At 37.7% G+C, this 18,096-nt stretch overlaps 1 protein-coding gene across 1 annotated transcript in view; it reads left to right on the top strand.

Annotated features, from left to right (window-relative positions):
• Nucleotides 1-18,096, top strand: part of LAMA2 (laminin subunit alpha 2) — a 350,257-nt gene that overhangs the window by 308,895 nt on the left and 23,266 nt on the right. Inside the window, exons 53-56 of the mRNA XM_070931786.1 lie at nt 6,637-6,757; nt 9,503-9,679; nt 12,620-12,768; nt 16,909-17,085. Coding sequence (XP_070787887.1) covers nt 6,637-6,757; nt 9,503-9,679; nt 12,620-12,768; nt 16,909-17,085 — 624 coding nt within the window. The remainder of the gene's footprint in view (nt 1-6,636; nt 6,758-9,502; nt 9,680-12,619; nt 12,769-16,908; nt 17,086-18,096) is intronic.

The following is an 18,096-nucleotide window of genomic DNA, read 5'->3' as shown; positions in this document are numbered from 1 at the left end:
AAGCAACATGGTTATAGTAATAAGTGGGAAGAGATAGATACTAGTAAGGAAGAGAAGAATAAGAGTAATACAGTCTTAGTAACAGGGTTGTGGGAATTAGTTGTTAAGTAGAGTATTTTGTACTAAAAATATTGAGCCTTGAAATAAACTTTTAACAAATAAGAACATGACTCTGGAACCGGTGCTGACAAAAAAGGCATCTGTGTATATAAAGAAACTGTCATATTCCTGTTCTTCTCAACCTAACACATTTTGAACCTTAGTTTTTTCCTGGGAATCATGCATCAAAAAGTTGAGAAAGAACATACAATATAACTTGACCATATTTTGATGATTCCTGTAACAGATTTTTTTTATTAATTTACATCACAATTCAATATATGAAATTCCTGTCTAGCTGTAAATTATTTGTATAAAACACATTTTGTAGGCTTTCAGTTCTGATTCTGTAGGAAGATGTATAGGTATTGGAATTTGTTAGATCTTTAACTGGTCATACATAAACTATGGAACCTTTCTGAATGTTTATAGAAAAATAAATGAAATAAAAGTTCAAATACTGTACAATCCAGATATTTTAGTTATAGCAACTTCACCTTTACAAATTAATCATAATAGACATAAAATCCTCTTATCCTTGTACACAGAAATCTGGAATGAAGAGCAGCAAATCCAAATAACCTTCTGTTGTTCGATGGAACTAACAATGCAGTTATTTATTATTGTTTCCATTTGCTTCTAATTGGCCATATGTTTAAGCTCTTGAGTTCCACAGAAAATCTGTTGAAAAATGATTTCCTGCCCATTTTTCAACAGGAAATTAAGCAAAATAAGTGTTAACAGGCTTAACACACACCTTTATGAAACGAAAACAGAAAGTCTCTGAAAGGGAAAATAATGGACTGAAAATCCCAGATCTTCCCCATTTCACCAGCATCCTGTCAAATGCAGCTCCCTGACTTCTGCAATATACAATAATAATTTTTTAAATATGACTTTCCTCCCCCAAAATTTTGCCTGGCTCTGCAGATCTTGGAATGAAGGGTCTCCATGGCTTTCCAAGATGCCAGCTGATAAAATAGTCCATTCGTTTAATCTGTTCCTTTAGGAGAATCAAACTGTAAAAGATGACTAAAGGTCTTTCATTTGGCTTTCTATTCAATGTGGTTCTTACACTTCTCCTTAGTCTTCTCTTCTCAGCTACAGAATTGAATGTCTCCCTCCTCCATTAGTAAAGATGGCATAGGAATTAAAGGGATGTGAGGGGTCCTTGATGCTCTCTGACTTTTGAAAGCTGTTCACTTTCTTCTCCAGCCTCACACACCAATCACATACTCCAGTGGTCCTCAATTTGTGGTCCATGGACCCCTGGGGAGCCATGATGCCACAGGGGGTCCATGAAGCCTTGAAGAAATGTTATGATTTAAATCTTGAGTTAAATCTTGGGGTTCCATGGCCATGTTCCATGAGCACAAAAGGTACTTAAAGGGGATCCGTGTTGAAGAAAATGTTGAGAATCATTGACAGTAGCTTAATCCTATCTTAATCTTAGCAGTGAAGTTGTGCCAGTATTTTGGCCAAAACACACTCCCCTCCTCTCTCTTTCTCTTTCTCCCTCCCTCCCCCCCCCCATTCTCACCACAAATGAACTATTTGTGATGGTTAAAACAATATAAAGAAAAACAACGGTAGAAATATGAAAGCCAAATACCAATAAAACAACACCAACAAATAAAATCAAATATGATTACAATGCTCCCCAGAATACATTTTTCTGAATGAAACTGGGGAAGTGGGGAAGATGGCCAGTCTGAACTCCACTGGAAGACTATTCTAGAGATTGGTGCTGTCTCTAAGAAGCCGCAGTTCCTGGCCTCCATTTTGGAAAGCTCCATTAGCTCTCCAAAATGAAATAGTAGAAGCAATCTCTCCCTTGGCCAATTTTGATTGGAGCAAGGGGTCTGTACATAACCCCAATGCCAAGTAGGAATGGTCAAATATGTCAAAAATGACAATTTTAATTGAACCTACAAACTAATTTACAGTCAGTGCAGGTTTCTGATCACAAGTGTTCTCAAAGACAAATACTAATTAACACATGGTCTACTGCATTCTAAAGTTGGCATCGAAGTGATCTTTAAAGACAATTTCAAGTTAAACACATTGCATCCTACCTGAATGGTAATATAGGTATGAATCACTGTAGCAAGATCCTCATAGCTGGTAGCACAGTGGTGGTGCAGTGGTTAGAATGCAGTACTGCAGGCTACTTCTGCTGCCAGAAGTTTGGCAGTTCAAGTCTTATTGGCTCAAGATTGACTCAGCCTTCCATCCTTCCGAGGTAGGTAAAATAAGGAGCCAGATTGTTGGGGACAATAGGCTGACTCTTTGAGAAGGCTATAAAGCACTGTGAAGCAGTATATAAGTCTAAGTGCCATTGCTATAGCTATTCCAGCTGAAGCTGTGCAAAAATACTATCAGAAGCTGCAACTCTAGAAAGTGCCCCAATATTTACCATACTTATATCAAGCTGAGAAAAAAGAAAACCAGTTTAGCTGAGTCCTGCCTGAACTTTTGCTTTGCCTGGGCATGTAGTTCCCTACTCGCACAACGATGATACATGGGAAATTATTTAAAAGAAATATCTGGACTCCCTAAGACTATATTTGAACCTATCTAAAAAGCTGTATCGTTACAAAAAAAAATTGTCAAAAATAATAACAAAAATGTTTTTCTTTTCTTTCTTCCCCCTTTTTTTATTTTTTTCTGTTTTTTTTTATCTAGTATGAAATCAAGGTAAAAGACATAACATTTAAATCAATGCTTGCATGCTGTAAGCTTTGCATGGGTTAAGTGCCGCTTGCAGCCAGTGGCAAAGCAAAAGCAATTTGTGTATGTCTTTATTCCAGCTGCTGCTCTGGGGCTTGCTCAGTTGGCAACCGATCCTGCTGCAGCACATCAAGTTACCCCAAGTGCTTAACAGAGACCTACCTCATGCTGCGCACAATCGCAGCAACAGACACTTAGCTAGCGTCTTCACACAGCGGTTTACGTCTTGCTGTGCTGGATTTCTTTTTTTGGTTTTGTTTTCATTCGTTCCCCACCCCACCCCCCATCCTCCTTATTCCCTTTAAATTAATTAGATCAGGATCCTAAGGAAAGAAAAAGTCTAGATATGAGTTATAATAATACCAGCTTTAAAAAGCAGTCCATGTTGCAAACTCAGCGAGGGTCGGATTAATGATCCAACTTAGTTGCAGGACTGAAAATTTGAAAACATGGATAGATTTTTTTTAAAAAAAATCACTATATAACGTGGACTTTTCCAGCTGATATATTTGAGAAGGTTGAGACAGCAATTCCCTTGATGTGAGCCGCAATCCAGTGTTTCTGGAAATTGCCAGTCTAGAAGAACTAAAGTCTTATATTTCTATAAAGGCTAGAGGAATGTCTCTTTCAAGGACATCTCTTTTTCTGTATATGTTAAGGAAGTGTCCTTTGGGATTGAGCTGGATAAAAATCCAAATGATCCAGCAATTTGTTTTGAACAGAAGACAACAAGACCTCTTTGTATGCTTGAGCCGAGGTGGCATAGTGATTAGAGTGCAGCACTGCAGGTTACTTCAGCTGACTGCTAGCTGCAGTTCAGCAGTTCAAATCCCACCAGGCTCAAGGTGGACTCAGCCTTCCATCCTTCCGAGGTCGGTAAAATGAGGAGTCAGATTGTTGGGGGCATCATGCTGACTCTATAAACCGCTTAGAGAGGGCTGGAAAAGCACTATGAAGCGGTATGTAAGTCTAAGTGCTATTGCTATTGCTATTGTAAGGCAGATATAAAGCTGATCATTCTCATTCCTCTGCTGTTTTCCTCTGTGCCTCATGGGTTACAGAAGACGGCCTTAGTAGCTAAAGGTTCTGGATAGCAGTCCTGGTAATAACATTCAGATTTGTTTCCATTGATTCCAGAAGCCAAAGCCTTGCCTATCAGTCATTTATGGCATTTTTAATTAACTTCATTTTTTTTTCATTGCTTCAAAACAAAACTTCAATTTTTTTTTCCAATACTTCCTTTATACAGATGTATGCTAAAATTAGAATTTAAATTCATGTGATAAACCTGAGGACAGAGATTGTCTTCTTACCAATCTCTGTAAACCGTGCTCTGTTCCTTTAAATAAGGAATTAAGGAATATCATGGCCTCTACTTAAAAATGAATCATAAAATCAATTTTGGAGTCATTTCAACATTTCAAATTGGTTCAAGTAGGTTTTCTAATCTGGACCAATGTGGACTTTTTGTCAGTTGATTTGGAGTTCCCAATTGGATTTGACAACTTTAATCAGAACAATGATTCATTGAGAAATTTGATCAAATTGCTTCAAAACAAATTTCTGAATCTGGGCATCATACAGCTCAAGAAATATTTTGTCTAGAGGGAAGTAAAGTTGTTATAAAAATGCAATAGACTTTTAAGAAGCAGAGAAAAATTCACATGGGAGAATAATGTTTGACACTAAGTTAAATTTAAATTGTATTTAATATTACCAGATCTGCTTCTCTAGCTCTGCTGGTGTCCACAGGGAAACGAGAATAAACAGCATGCAAATTACCCAAGTCTTACATTAACTTCGGTTGGCAAAATAGAATAGAATGGAGATAGTTCCTTCTTTTTTAATCTAAACTTCTGAGTATTGCCAATTTTTGAAAGATGGATGCTATGCTTTGCTGAGATGGCTTCAGCGCAATTCAGCCTACCAACAACAATGAAGCAAAATTTTAAAAGTGCTGTTTATGAATATTTAAGTTGTTAAATTAGAGTGTATTACAATTCTGTACATATATGAATTGTGAGTGATTGTGTTTCATATCTAATGCCAGATATTAAATTCTTATTTTCACAAGCATCTTTCACTTGGATGGTAAGTTGGTAAGTGTAAAAGTTAGCCACTTAGCTCAGGATATCTCAGTTTTCTGTAGCCTATCTTCTGTACAATATTCAATGCCAATCTATTCATGAAATAGTTTTTCCTGGTTAGTGGACTGGTAACATGAACATGGTAAACATTGATAAAAAGTTAGCATTATTTGGTCCTTGAGGGGGGCATGGAATAATTGCATTATTGCAATGTGTTGCTGTTGTTATTTGCAAATCTTTGAAGTTGGAGTCTTCTGTTCAAGACTTCAAGATACATAGTAGAATGCATTTTAATTTACATTTTTGCCTTGTGAGCAAATATAGTACAAATCAAATTTAAACATTAAAACTGGCAATATACTTTCAAAATTGCACAATAACTGTGATGCTTTTAAGTAGATCACATATCAGGCTAGTAAATTGTTAGAATATCTTTAACTGGAAATTCTAGTATTAGAAAAATAAACATGAGCATTTTAGATTATGAGAGGCAAAAATGTACTGTATGTGCTGTATAACTTAATGAACATACAGTAAATGTAATTCTGATCATAATTAACCCTGATTATAGGTAATCATTAGGTTATGATAGCAATTGGGACTATAACTTCCATTGTTAAGTGATCCAATCCTAACGTGTAACATCACATGACTGCGTTGCTTAGTGACGCCAGTTTTGTCAGTCCTTATTGCCATTGTCCATATCATCTGTATGGTCCTAACACCTAAGGTCATTAAATGAGGACTTCAAAGGATTGTATTGTGAGAAGAGGCAGGAGTCCTAAATAAGCAAGTTGGTAGGCTATGGGCAGGAGGACAGTCAAGGACTATTTGCACGCCACTGATGCCTAGGAACTCCTCCCACCAGGCAACAATCCAGGGACATTTCTGTGATGCCTCCCTCACATATGGCTGGTGGTGATTCTGGGCAGCTATTTGCCCAAAGCTTCTCACACACATCAAGGTAGCCAAGGGGCAGGCTGAAGCATGGACCAGCATAACATGGTCAACAGAGTCACTTTATCAAATGGCTTGAGGCCAACTAGCATCAGTCAGCGTAGCAGAAGGGAGGCAGGTGAAGATGATGAAGATCAGAGGGGTGTGTGTGTGTCATAAATATGGGCGAGTCTCCAAGCACCCAAATTTGATCATGTGATCATGGGATTGCTGTGACAGTTAGAACTTTGAGGACCAGTTGTAAGTTCATTTTTTCAGCACCGTTGTAATTTCGAAAAGTCACTGAAGAAATGGACATAACCTGAGGAATACTTGGGACTACCTGTATTTTAGTCATTATCATTCTGGTTGGGATTTCTGCTATTTGTTTCTTTAGTCCAGTTTGTAGTTGTTTTAGAAACTAGAAATCCCTAAATCATCATCATCAAGGGATAGGTTTAATAATATTGTTCCTTAAATGCTTACAGCACAGTAAGACATTTTACAAGAATTTAATTTAATCCTGTAGCCATTATATTCAAGAAGAGTAGCAATTCTTTGCAGAAAGAATTTTGTCCAGGTGTATTATAGTAGGAATTTGTGAGTTCAGTGGTTCATAAGCCCATAAAATTTTATTTATCATGAATGTGTTGGTCTTTAAGAAAATAGTGGGTTCTTTGAATTGGACCAGTATGAAAATCATATTAACATGGTTTTATAGAATAATTATTTATATCCTGGAATGTTTCTTGAAAATAACTCTATTTTTTCTTTATATTGACAGACCAGAAGTAAATACAAAGAAATATGCAGGCTGTCTCAAAGATATTGAAATTTCCCGGACACCATATAATCTTTTAAGTAGTCCTGACTATCTTGGCATAACCAGAGGGTGCACTTTGCAGGTTAGTTTTGGGACTCTCTATGTTCTCTCTGAACAAGTTAAAACTACTGGTTTACATTAGCAAATGATTAAGTTATAACTTGCACTGAATTAATTAAAAAGGAGAAATTTGCCCTTCGGTAAATTTTTGTATAAATTTCTCCTTCTCCTTTCACAAATTTCTATATATTTATTGTATTAATTATATGAGAGATTTCCACTATAACAAACATTACTATATACGTGGGTTATTTATATATTACTCTACTTGCACTAAGAAACTTAAGACAATATATATGGACATCTCAAGCAGAGTTGCTAAGGACAATTCTTAAATATATTCTACAGTAGTATATTGGACAAACTAAGCCGAACTCATATAACACTAGTTACTTAAATAAAGTGAAATAAAGCACTTTAATATCTTCCAGCGTGAAAAATAGTTAAACCACAAATCAAGCCATGAATAGTTTATTGATGAGTTGAGCTCAATTAACAAGCTGAAATGCTAATAATAATATCCTGTTTCCCCGAAAATAAGACATCCCCTGATAATAAACCCAATTGGGCTTTTGAGCGCATGCGCTAAAATAAACACCTCCTGAAAATAAGCCCTCCCAAAAAATATTTAAACACATACAAGCTGGTCCCCACCATTTCATCTGGTTACGGTTAGGGAGACAGAGCTGGAAATCAGGTAAGACGGCAAGAAGAACCCCGTCTTGCTCCACGCGCCCCAAAATAATACCTCCCCGAAAATAAGGCCAAGCACTTATTTTGGGGTTCAAAAAAATATAAGACAGGATCTTATTTTGGGGGGAACATGGTAATAATAATAATAATGATGATGATAATAAACCAGTGACAAGTGAAGGAGTTTAAATACAACTGGCTTGACTTTGAAGGGGAGGGAGAAAATTAAATTCATGTGTGTATAATGTAAAAAATTAGCATAAAAGATGAATAGCATAGACCAGTGATGGCTAACCTTTTTGCCGTCGTTTGCCAAAAGCAGGGGAAACACAGGGAGGTCGTGCACGTGGGTGCCCACACCCATAATTCAATGTGCCAACCCCCCCCCCCATGCATGCACACGTGACCCCCCCCTCCCCGCGATCCCCACTTTTGGCACACGATGGCACAGTGGACCTGGTAGGCCTGTTTTCCGCCCTTCCCAGGCTCCAGAGGCTTTCTTGGAGCCTGGGGAGGATGAAAAACGGGCTTCCCCAGCCCCCCTGGAGGCCCTCTGGAGGCCGGAAACAGTCTGTTTCCCGATTTCTGGTGGGCCCAGAAGGCCCGAAAATCAGCTGTCCGGTGCATGCGCACCGGAGCTGTGCTAGGGCAACACTCGTGTGCCCACTGATATGGCTCCACGTGCCACCTGTGGCACGCGTGCCATAGGTTCGCCATCATGGGCATAGACAATCAATTACATCAATAACATAAACAATTAAGTTATAATGCAGATTTCTGTTGAATTACATTGTTTACTACCATTATTTCAGTGGTAAAATTTTAATGTTAGATTTCCATTGCATCCAATCGATCAAACCAAAGTTTCATTACAGGTATTCCTTAATTTTCAACTGTGCATTTCATTTAATTTGAAATTACAAGTTGTTTTGAAAAAAAGTGACTAACCATTCTTTCTCAAAGTTATGACCATTTCATCATCCTTGCAGTCATCTGATTGCAATTTGGGCATTTGGCAATTAGTGCACATTTGTGATGCTTGCAGTATTTTATGGTCATTTGGTTGCAGTCTGTGACCTTCCCCAGCCATCTTCCTCAATTGAAGAAAGCAAATTCATTTAATGATTGATTCACTGAAAGACCATGTGAATTGCTTAAAAACCACACAATTCACTTAACAACCATAGTAAATGGTCTTAATATGACAAGTCCTGTCATGTGATGGTTCACTTAATGATCACATCACTTAGGGACCAAAATTCCAGTCCCAATTTCGGTCATAAACCAGGGACTACCTGTATATGGCAACTAGGGACCTGGATGTCTCAAGGACGATCACTTTTCATATCCACCAGCATATAAAACCAACCTCAGATATCTCTGTGTTGTTCTGCCATGTAAGGGTTCCTCCACCACCACCTTATCTCTGTTGGGTTCTTCAAACCATTACCATACGGCAGTCCTTATACATTTTCAAATTTTAGCATCCCAAATTTGGAATTAACTTACTAGGAGTTTTGAGACGAACCATCTGATAACATACCATCCTTGAGTCCTCTTCTGTTAGATAGTTAATAGGACAACTTTTATAATACTGGTTATCAAGGCTGCCATCTAGCCATCAATTTGTGCCTTGAAATTCCTTACTGAAGCTTTTCCCCTGTCACATCTTTCACTAGTTCTGCATTTACTTTCCTGTGGCATACCTGATTCTTGTTCCTAGAAAAGGGGGGAGGGAGAGGAGGGTAATTGACAAGCTAAGAAGAGGGACATCAAGGGAATGCCCAACTATTTAATAGTTCTCTGTACTGAGGACTTCAAAGGTATAGCACATTTTTGGCAGCCATCTGCCAATCCTAGATATCCACGACCAAAACTAATAGGATCCTGGAAGAAGTTTCACATAAAAAAATATTTCAGGCTGAATCTAAGCCTAACAAATGTTTTCAAATGCTGCATAATTTAACAGATGGAGAAGTGCTTGTATAGCACTTTGAAATGTAAACTGTTGCACCATTTATTATGATCTGCTGTTACAAGCATTTTTTTTTATTCAATTCCTTCTTTCTTATAGAATATCTACACAGTCAGCTTCCCTAAACCTGGCTTTGTGGAGATGCCGCCAGTCTCTCTTGAAGTGGGAACAGAAATTCACCTGTCCTTCAGTACTAAAAATGAATCTGGTATCATACTCTTTGGTACTAATGAAATATATGTACCTCCAAGAAGGAAACGCAGACAAACAGGGCAGGTACAGAATGATAAAGGGATTGTTTGATTGTCTCTTACGAGCAAATCATTGGCAGGTATATGCTCAGATTTTTGAACTGAATTATTCCAGGTTACAACAATCCTAAAATGGAATGCAGCCTCAAGAAAATTCATTCAGTTCTTCTTTTGACAGCTTTAAAACAAGTAAATTTTTCATCTTTATTGTATTATTTTAAAATTATTTTAATTGACAGGATAGAAAGAAGGGTATAAATTAATTAAAGAACATTTAAGCAGCTTAATTTTTCAAATGATACAGGGTTTATATTTAGAATAGGAGGGGAGAGGAGGGAAGGGAAGGGAAGGGAAGAGAGAAGAGAAGAGAAGAGAAGAGAAGAGAAGAGAAGAGAAGAGAAGAGAAGAGAAGAGAAGAGAAGAGAAGAGAAGAGAAGAGAAGAGAAGAGAAGTGAAGAGAAGAGAAGAGAAATCTTTATTGGCCAAATGTGATTGAACACAGTTAGATGTTGCTATGATAAAAATCATGAAGCTAGAAATCAAAAAATTGTGGCTTCCCTTGCTGCCAATGAAGGGATGAAGCCAACTGAGTGCCTTTGACCAATCACTTTCTCTGAGTTGTAGAAAGGAAGCAAGGGTGAATTATAATTATGGGGATGAACGAAATTCAATGAAGAGTAAAGCAAGTTTCTACACTTAGGCAAGAAATCCCAATGTACAGGTATAGATTAGGTGAAACTTGGCTCAATAGCAGTAACTGTGAGAGGGATTTTGGAATCCTAGTGGACACTTACTTAACTATGAGTCAGCAGTGTGTTGCAGCTGCCAAAAAATGCCAGCATAGTCCTAAGCTGCATTAACAGAAAGATAGTATCAAAATCATGTGAAGTGTTAGTACCACTTTACAATGTTTTGAGAAGAACACACTCTTAGAATATTACATCCAGTTTTGGTCACCACAATATAAAAAAGATGTGGAGATTCTGGAAAGAGTGCAGAGAACCATAAAGTTGATTGGGGACCTGGAGGTAAAACAGGAATTGTTGCAGGAATTTGGTATGCCTAGTCTAGTGGAATGAAGGGCTAGGGGTGGCATGATAGCAGTATTCCAGTATTTGAGGGGCTTCCATAAAGAAGAGAGAGTCAACCTATTTTCCAAAGCACCAGAAGGCAAGACAAGAAGCAATGGATGGAAACCAATCAAGGAGAGAATCAACCTAGAACTAAGGAGTAATTTCCTAACAGTGAGAACAGTTAACCAGTGGAGTGGCTTGCCTTCAATTGTGGCTGATCCATCACTCAAGGTTTTTAAAAAGAAACTGGACAAACATTTGTCTGAAATGATATAGGGTCTCCTGCTTTAGCAGGGAGGTGGACTGGAAGACTTCCCTTCCAACTCTGTTATTCTGTTCTGTTCTGCATTTCCAAAAATCTTGCCAAAGTGCTAATCGACTAGTCCAGGCAGTAGTCATGAAGTACCAAAAAAAAAAAACAAATAAAAACTAACTCCACCATATAATATTGGTATATTTTAGTCTAAGAGGAGGAACCAGCACAAGGGAAAGAGGCCCTCCAAAATGTTGTATGAGATATTTGCATCTATTCTGTTTAAATGATTCCTTTATTACAGTTAACTATGTTAATGTAGAGATCAACATTTATAAATATTCTTGTGCTTTTTACACTGAAAGTAATGGGGAAATAAAAGAATGAGACAACAAGCTTAAAGTAGGACACTTGAAAAAGTAATTCCATTTTCATCTCAAGCAACCAATTTTGTCTGTACTTCTTGAATGGAATTGAATTACCCCTTGGTTTTTGCACTTCCCTGAACTTCAGAATGCAATCTTGGCTTTAAAATAATAATCATATTGGAATGAAATACATGGTTGACTCATTATTTCAGGATAAAGTAATTATAACAATATATTTTGTGGGAGGGAAATTCACATACATTTTAAACTGAAAATTGACACAACAAAAGAGAAAAAACAGTAACCAGATGATACAAACATTCTACTCTCTACAGCAGGGCTGTCAAACTCTAAGCCTGACTAGGTGGCTCAGTGTCTAAGACACTGAGCTTTGTCAATCAGAAAGGCCGGCGGTTCAGCAGTTTGAATCCCTAGTACAGGCTTCCTGCATGAGCAGGGGGTTGGACTAGATGACCTCCAAGGTCCCTTCCAATTCTTGTTATTTTTGCAACTCATGATCCGCAGGCCAGATGCATCTTGCGCTGGCCACACCCACGCCCGGTTTAGCGGAGGGGAAAACAATCGTGATACATCACATAACGATGCCATGCTGATGTGAGTTTGACACTCCTGCTCTACAATATCCATCTCTTACCAAAGCTAAAAGCATTCTTAATTCAGTATATGATTACAGTAGTAGGGTACCCCCTGTTTCTCCCAAAATAAGACATCCCCTGTAATAAGCCTTCCGGCTTTTGAGCACATGGCAATAAGGCTAAGCGCTTATTTCACGGTTCAAAAAAATATAAGACAGGGTCTTATTTTTGGGGAAACATGGTATGTACACATACCTATACACACCACATTCTGCTCCTTTAGTGTATGATTTAGCTAAGAAATTAGAAGAGCTGTTTAGGGAAATCTTAATAACACTTTTGGAAGCTATGGAAAGAGTAAAATTCAAACTCTGGTTTTCAGTGATGTATGCAGATGATACACACATATTCCGTCCCCTTTTTGATGTTATCAGTACAATAATACAGATTAGAAGTCCACCAGACCTTCAAATCGTTGCTGGTAGCTAAAACTAGTCAGGTTCTCCAGATTTAATAACAAAAATTTATTAAACTTGCATGCCATCTGACTAATACAGTCAATTCCTTTTCTGAATTACCAGAGAAGGAGTCTGTATTGTCTTGGAGAAAATGATTATAAAAACATAAAAATTAGGAACAAAGGCTTTCTGCTTAAATGCTTGTGGTTCCTTACAGATGTATTATGCTGTATTCCTGAATGGAGGTCGAATTGAAGTACATATTTCTACTGGAGTAAGAGATCCACGCAGGATCGTTGTGAAACCTGAGTCTGGCGAGTTTCATGATGGCAAAGAACATTCACTTTGGTTGGAGAGACTTGGAGGGTAATAAATCAGAAATTAGGGGTTCTGCATGATCCCTCTGTTTTTCTGCCAAGCGCCTGAAACTTTAAAAGAGAAGAATGAAATCGCTGTGTGTAGTTTTCATTTAAAAATCATCTTCTGACAATGGTGAATTTATTGCTACCAGGTTATGCTTTAGACCAGAGATCTCCAACCTTGGCAGCTTTAAGACTTGTGGACTTCAACTCCCATAATTCCTCAGCCAGCTTTGCTGGGAGTTGAAGTCCACAAGTCTTAAAGTTGCCAAGGTTGGAGACCCTGCTTTAGACAGTGGTGGGATTCAACCAGTGTAACAACCGGTTCACTGAGCGCACACTTTGCTTCACACCAAACACTCGCTCCATACATGCACAGTGCATTTGAAAACAGCTCTAAAACTTACCTTCTACTGCAGCCCTGGTGAGTAAAACAGCTGAGGCGTGGCAATCTGCTCTGCCGTGCCTATCTGGGCTTCAAACAAAGGAAATATAGGTCGGTATAGCACAGGGGTGGGTGGTCCCAGCTGATCATCAGAGCAAACCGGTTCTCTCTCAGCTGATCGTTAGAGCTACCGGTTTGCCTGAACTGGTCCAAACCGGCTGAATCCCACTCCTGGCTTTAGTGTAGGCATTATTGCTTCAGGTTTTCTTTAATCTAAATGGCTTTGACACCTTTTGTAAATGCAGCCAAGGAATTGGATCATGAGCTAATATCAAAAAACAACTTCCGGTAAGAAGCCAAAGGGAAGGGAAGAAAATGTCTCAAGAAAAAGATATTGATACAAATGCAGTACTGAATTATGGCAACTACTTTGCCCTTCATTTCTTCTGTTTTCCTTTCAATTGTTGTTCAACAGGGAAGCAAGAAGCTAGGACTGAGATATCTGGGCTGCAAAAATCCAAATGCTACTAAAAGTTAGCAAAGAAAAAGAGAAAGCTCTCTTTGCTACCATTATGGGATTTTTTTTTTCTCCAGGCTCAATCAGATAACCTCGCAGAAGCATTATATGCAACGATTTCCAAATTAGGTTTATAGAGCAATGAGACTCTTCATAGAAGGAGGTAATGCCGGCTGCAATTCTTTTTGCAACCAAGTTAGGATATACGTAAGCCACATGAAAATAAGTGATGGTGGCTTAAGGAAAGAAGAGGAATACATTATGACCCTACACAGATTAGAAGCTTCCTTTGATCATAACAGGATATATGTTATGATCTTTTGCTCTGAGAAAGTTTTTTAAACTGGTTTCTCACTGCATGTATGATATATAATTGAGCTCTTCTGTCTCTGAGTGATCTTAAAAAGCTCTGAGAAAGTTTTTTAAGTGGTTTCTCACTGCATCTATGGTGTATACCTGAGTTCTTCTGTAACCTTAAAAAAAATCTGTCAGCAATGACTGTGTAAATTTGGAAAGGAAACCTTGCCACCATTTTCCCCCCAAGGAGAGTGTTATTTTAATGCATTGCATCTCGGCAGTTTCAAAAATATACCATAAGTTAAGGCAAGATACTCTGATCACCTGTCAACAAGTCCATTCCCTTTTGTACCCACCGTTAGTGAAATGAATACAGTATAATGAACATAGGAAATACCCAGCTGAAGAAGAAGAAGAAAGACAACAGTGATTGCCAGACAACTAAATATCCATAAAATTGTGGCTAAAGCCAGCAATAGATTTGAAAAGCTTTTCACTTTTCACAAAAGCTTCTTTCTCGGACCCAGCATCAGGCTAAGCCCAAGAAGGATGTAGAACAGTTCAGCCAGAGTTCAGTTCTTTATTTGCTTATACAACAAATAGAATCATGAGATACTGAGCCCTTAATACCTCAACCTAACAGATATGCCCTGGGAAAGTCTAAGGAGTGGCTATTCAAACTCTCTTCCTCTGTCTCCTACTACCATCCATCCATTCATCTATCTATCTATCTATCTATCTATCTATCTATCTATCTATCTAATCTCTGTCTACAGTATATATCTTCCATGAAAATGTTACCATCTGTACTGTATTTTATTTTATTATTTTATTAAATTTCCAGTTGCTAAAAATGTTCTTAATATTTCACTGATAATAAGGAAATAAGGATATACTGATAGTACTACAATAACACTATTTTAAAATCCCAAACAATACATTGTTTAGTTTAGCAATGTAAATTGAAACAAGACTATGTTGATATGTTTACTTATAAGGACAGTTTGTAGTTATTACTGCTTCATACTTTTTTTTCTAGTGGATAGAAATACATCCTAAACTCATTCTTTAAAGAAGCCTTTATTCAAACCACATGTACAGCAAACATCAGATTTTTACAAACTGGATTGTTGTAAAACTGGAAAGTGATAATTTATCACACTAATCATTCCATCTGCTAATTATCACACAGGCTTTATTTTATTATAAGTACAATGCATTTTTGAAAACTCTTTAGAAAGCTAATTGCCCATATAATTATGAACTAATTGCTGTCCATTCCAGGATAATTATGTGAAGTGAGGTTCTTTCTTTGTGTGCTGGTCTTCTCTTTCTGTGGATAAGCATTTTCAACAATAGCAAAGTGCCATATAAATTATTAGAGATTTAACCAGCAACTATGTTAATAAGTCATTATACATATTTCTAGCCTTGCTATAAAGATTGTCTCTTAGTGCCTGTTAATAATGTCTAACAAGAACAATAGGCTTTTATTATTCTATTATCTGACATGGGACCACCCATTTGGAAGGGAGGGAAAAAAGTGAATGCTTTATCCCAATACCTATTCTGAAAATTAGTGTGCCTTAGTGTACATAATCATAGTGTAAAAGGTTGAAAGAGAACTATTGTTCTAAGCTTCTGACTGGAAAAAACCCTTTCAGTGTTGAGTTACTATTATGTTTGGCTTGAGGATCTATTTTCACCCTTGCTAAAAAAAAATGAATGTGTTCTCTTTTCTGTGTCCAGCAATTTTGTTGAATTGTAAAATTAGGAATTGGTAAGGTCTTAAAGCTCATGTAAATGGACCAGACTACTTCCATGCTCATTATTTACTATGAATATATTTATTTACATATTTTGAAATTGAATGCCATTACTCTCTTTTGGCATTCATGGTTTCAGGAATGTTACATCTATAAGTTTTCTAGAAATGTTTTTACCTATCTCAACAGGTGTTAATGTTAATTCCATTTAAGCAGTGGTGAAATGTAAAATTTGTTACTACCAGTTCTGTGGGCGTGGCTTGGTGGGGGTAATGTGACTGGGTGGGCGTGGCCAACTTTTTTTTTTTACTTTTAAAAGCATTTTTTCTACAATCTCTTCAGCAGAAGAGGTAAAAAAATGCTTTTAAAAGGCTCTGACGATCCCAGCTGAGCCACACAATCATCAGAGGCTTTTTTTTTTTACATTAAAAGCATTTTTTCTACAACCTCTTCGGCCGAAGAGGTTTTAGAAAAAAAATGCTTTTAAAAGTAAAAAAAGAAAAAGCCTCTGATGATCGCATGGCTCAGCTGAACATGGGGGGAGGCAGGGATTTTTGCAACCAGTTCTCTGAACCACCCGCCACTATCACTACCAGATCAGGTGATCCGGTCTGAACCGGGAGCATTTCACCCCTGCATTTAAGCCATTGTTGAAGAAACAATACATCTAAAAAAAATAAAGAATTCAAAGGAGGAGGGGGAGAGGGAGGGGGAGAATTTAACAGTGATTGTCATCCTTGTTGAGCTGGAGATGAAATAAATCTAAGGAAAATTAGTATTCTGTATATGTTTTGGATATGTCCATTAGTAACTTGTTACTGGTTAAATATTATTCCTATGATAAACCAGGATAGGAAGAAAATTTGCAATATTGCAGGGAAAATAAAGTTTAAATATGCTAACATATTATTAAATTATTATATTCTGATATTCTGTTTATAGACAGCCTGGCTCAATTAAATTTCTCAGCACTCAGATTCAAGAACTCTATAAATCAACGGGAAGACAAGATCAAACAGTATAAATCCATATAGTCACAATTCGGTGGCCAAAAGGGAAAAATTGAATTCATATCCTTCTTCTTCACTGTACCAAAACTTCCAGCTTTTTTAAGGCCATCATTGCAGTGTTGTGTCTTAATCAGGGCGATTTGCTAATGGTGGGCTTTTCATAATTCTGCAGGTTGTTTGCCATTCAAGTAGATGAGGACAGAAGACAGTCGCAGCGACTCCCAGCAGATCAGCCTATCTCCATTAAAAGGCTTTTTGTGGGAGGAACCCCATCTGAGTTTCACACACCCCCAATTAAAAACATACCTGCCTTTGATGGCTGTATATGGAACCTGGTTGTCAATGCTGTGTAAGTATATGGTAATGCTGTTCCAGAAACATATCACTCTTAAATATTTGTGATTTCCCATATTTTACATGAAGGGAAGATTTAAAAGAACCACTTCCAAACTCGAATCAGAATCAGAATTGGAACAGAGCTTAAAGGGACCTTGGAGGTCTTCTAGTCCAGCCCCCTGCTTAAGCAGGAGCTCCTATACCATTTCAGGCAAGTGGCTGTCCAGTCTCTCCTTAAAAATCTCCAGTGATGAAGCACCTACAACTTCTAAAGGCAAGCTGTTCCACTGGTTAATTGTCCTCACTGTTAGGAAGTTTCTCCTCAATTCCAGGTTGCTTCTCTCCTTTATTACCGTAGTTTCCATCCATTGTTTCTTGTCCTGCCCTCTGGTGTTCTGCTAAAATAAACTGAAGAGAAAAATCCTGGTCCCTGTCTATTCTCATCATCCTTTTGTCCATAGTAGCCTTGGCTGACCCCAAACAAATGTAGCTGTCGGTCATCAAAAGGATGCCCATTCCTGTCCTAGGGAAAGAGAAGACTTGGCCTTCTTTTGTCCCTCAAGGAAGGGATCAGCATGTTGAAGAAGATACATCAAAACATTTCTGACTTTCCTTTTTTTCCATGATCAGTCTGGAGGGGAAATGAAAGGATCAGCCTCTTTTTCCTGTAGTGATATTCATGGGATTTGGGCTTGAATATAGCCTGCTCAATCATTCTGGAAGAATTCTGTAAAGTTTCCCTCATATCCATAGTCAGGACTAGCACTTTGCCCTCTTCTCCTAAGGATAGTTACTGTAATTCAGAGTCTACCTTCTGAGGGTTTAGCATCTATTTCTTCTTTTAATAGTTTTTAATTTCTTAATGTAAACTACTCACAAGTCATCTGGAATAAAGCAGCCTCTAAAAATAGCAACTACAACCATAGTATCTTAATTATACCCGTATTAGTGACCTGGATCTTAGATCTTCGGTATGAAGAGATGATTTACTATATTTTTTATTTTGCCATTACTCCAAGCACCT

This window comes from Pituophis catenifer, unplaced genomic scaffold (genome assembly GCF_029215685.1).
Source record: "Pituophis catenifer annectens isolate HBS135680 unplaced genomic scaffold, rPitCat1.0.hap2 SCAF_1, whole genome shotgun sequence".
In the NCBI taxonomy this organism is placed as follows: Eukaryota; Metazoa; Chordata; class Lepidosauria; order Squamata; family Colubridae; genus Pituophis; species Pituophis catenifer.
Note: the sequence above shows the minus strand (reverse complement) of the source record. Positions and strands in the feature narration are given on the sequence as shown.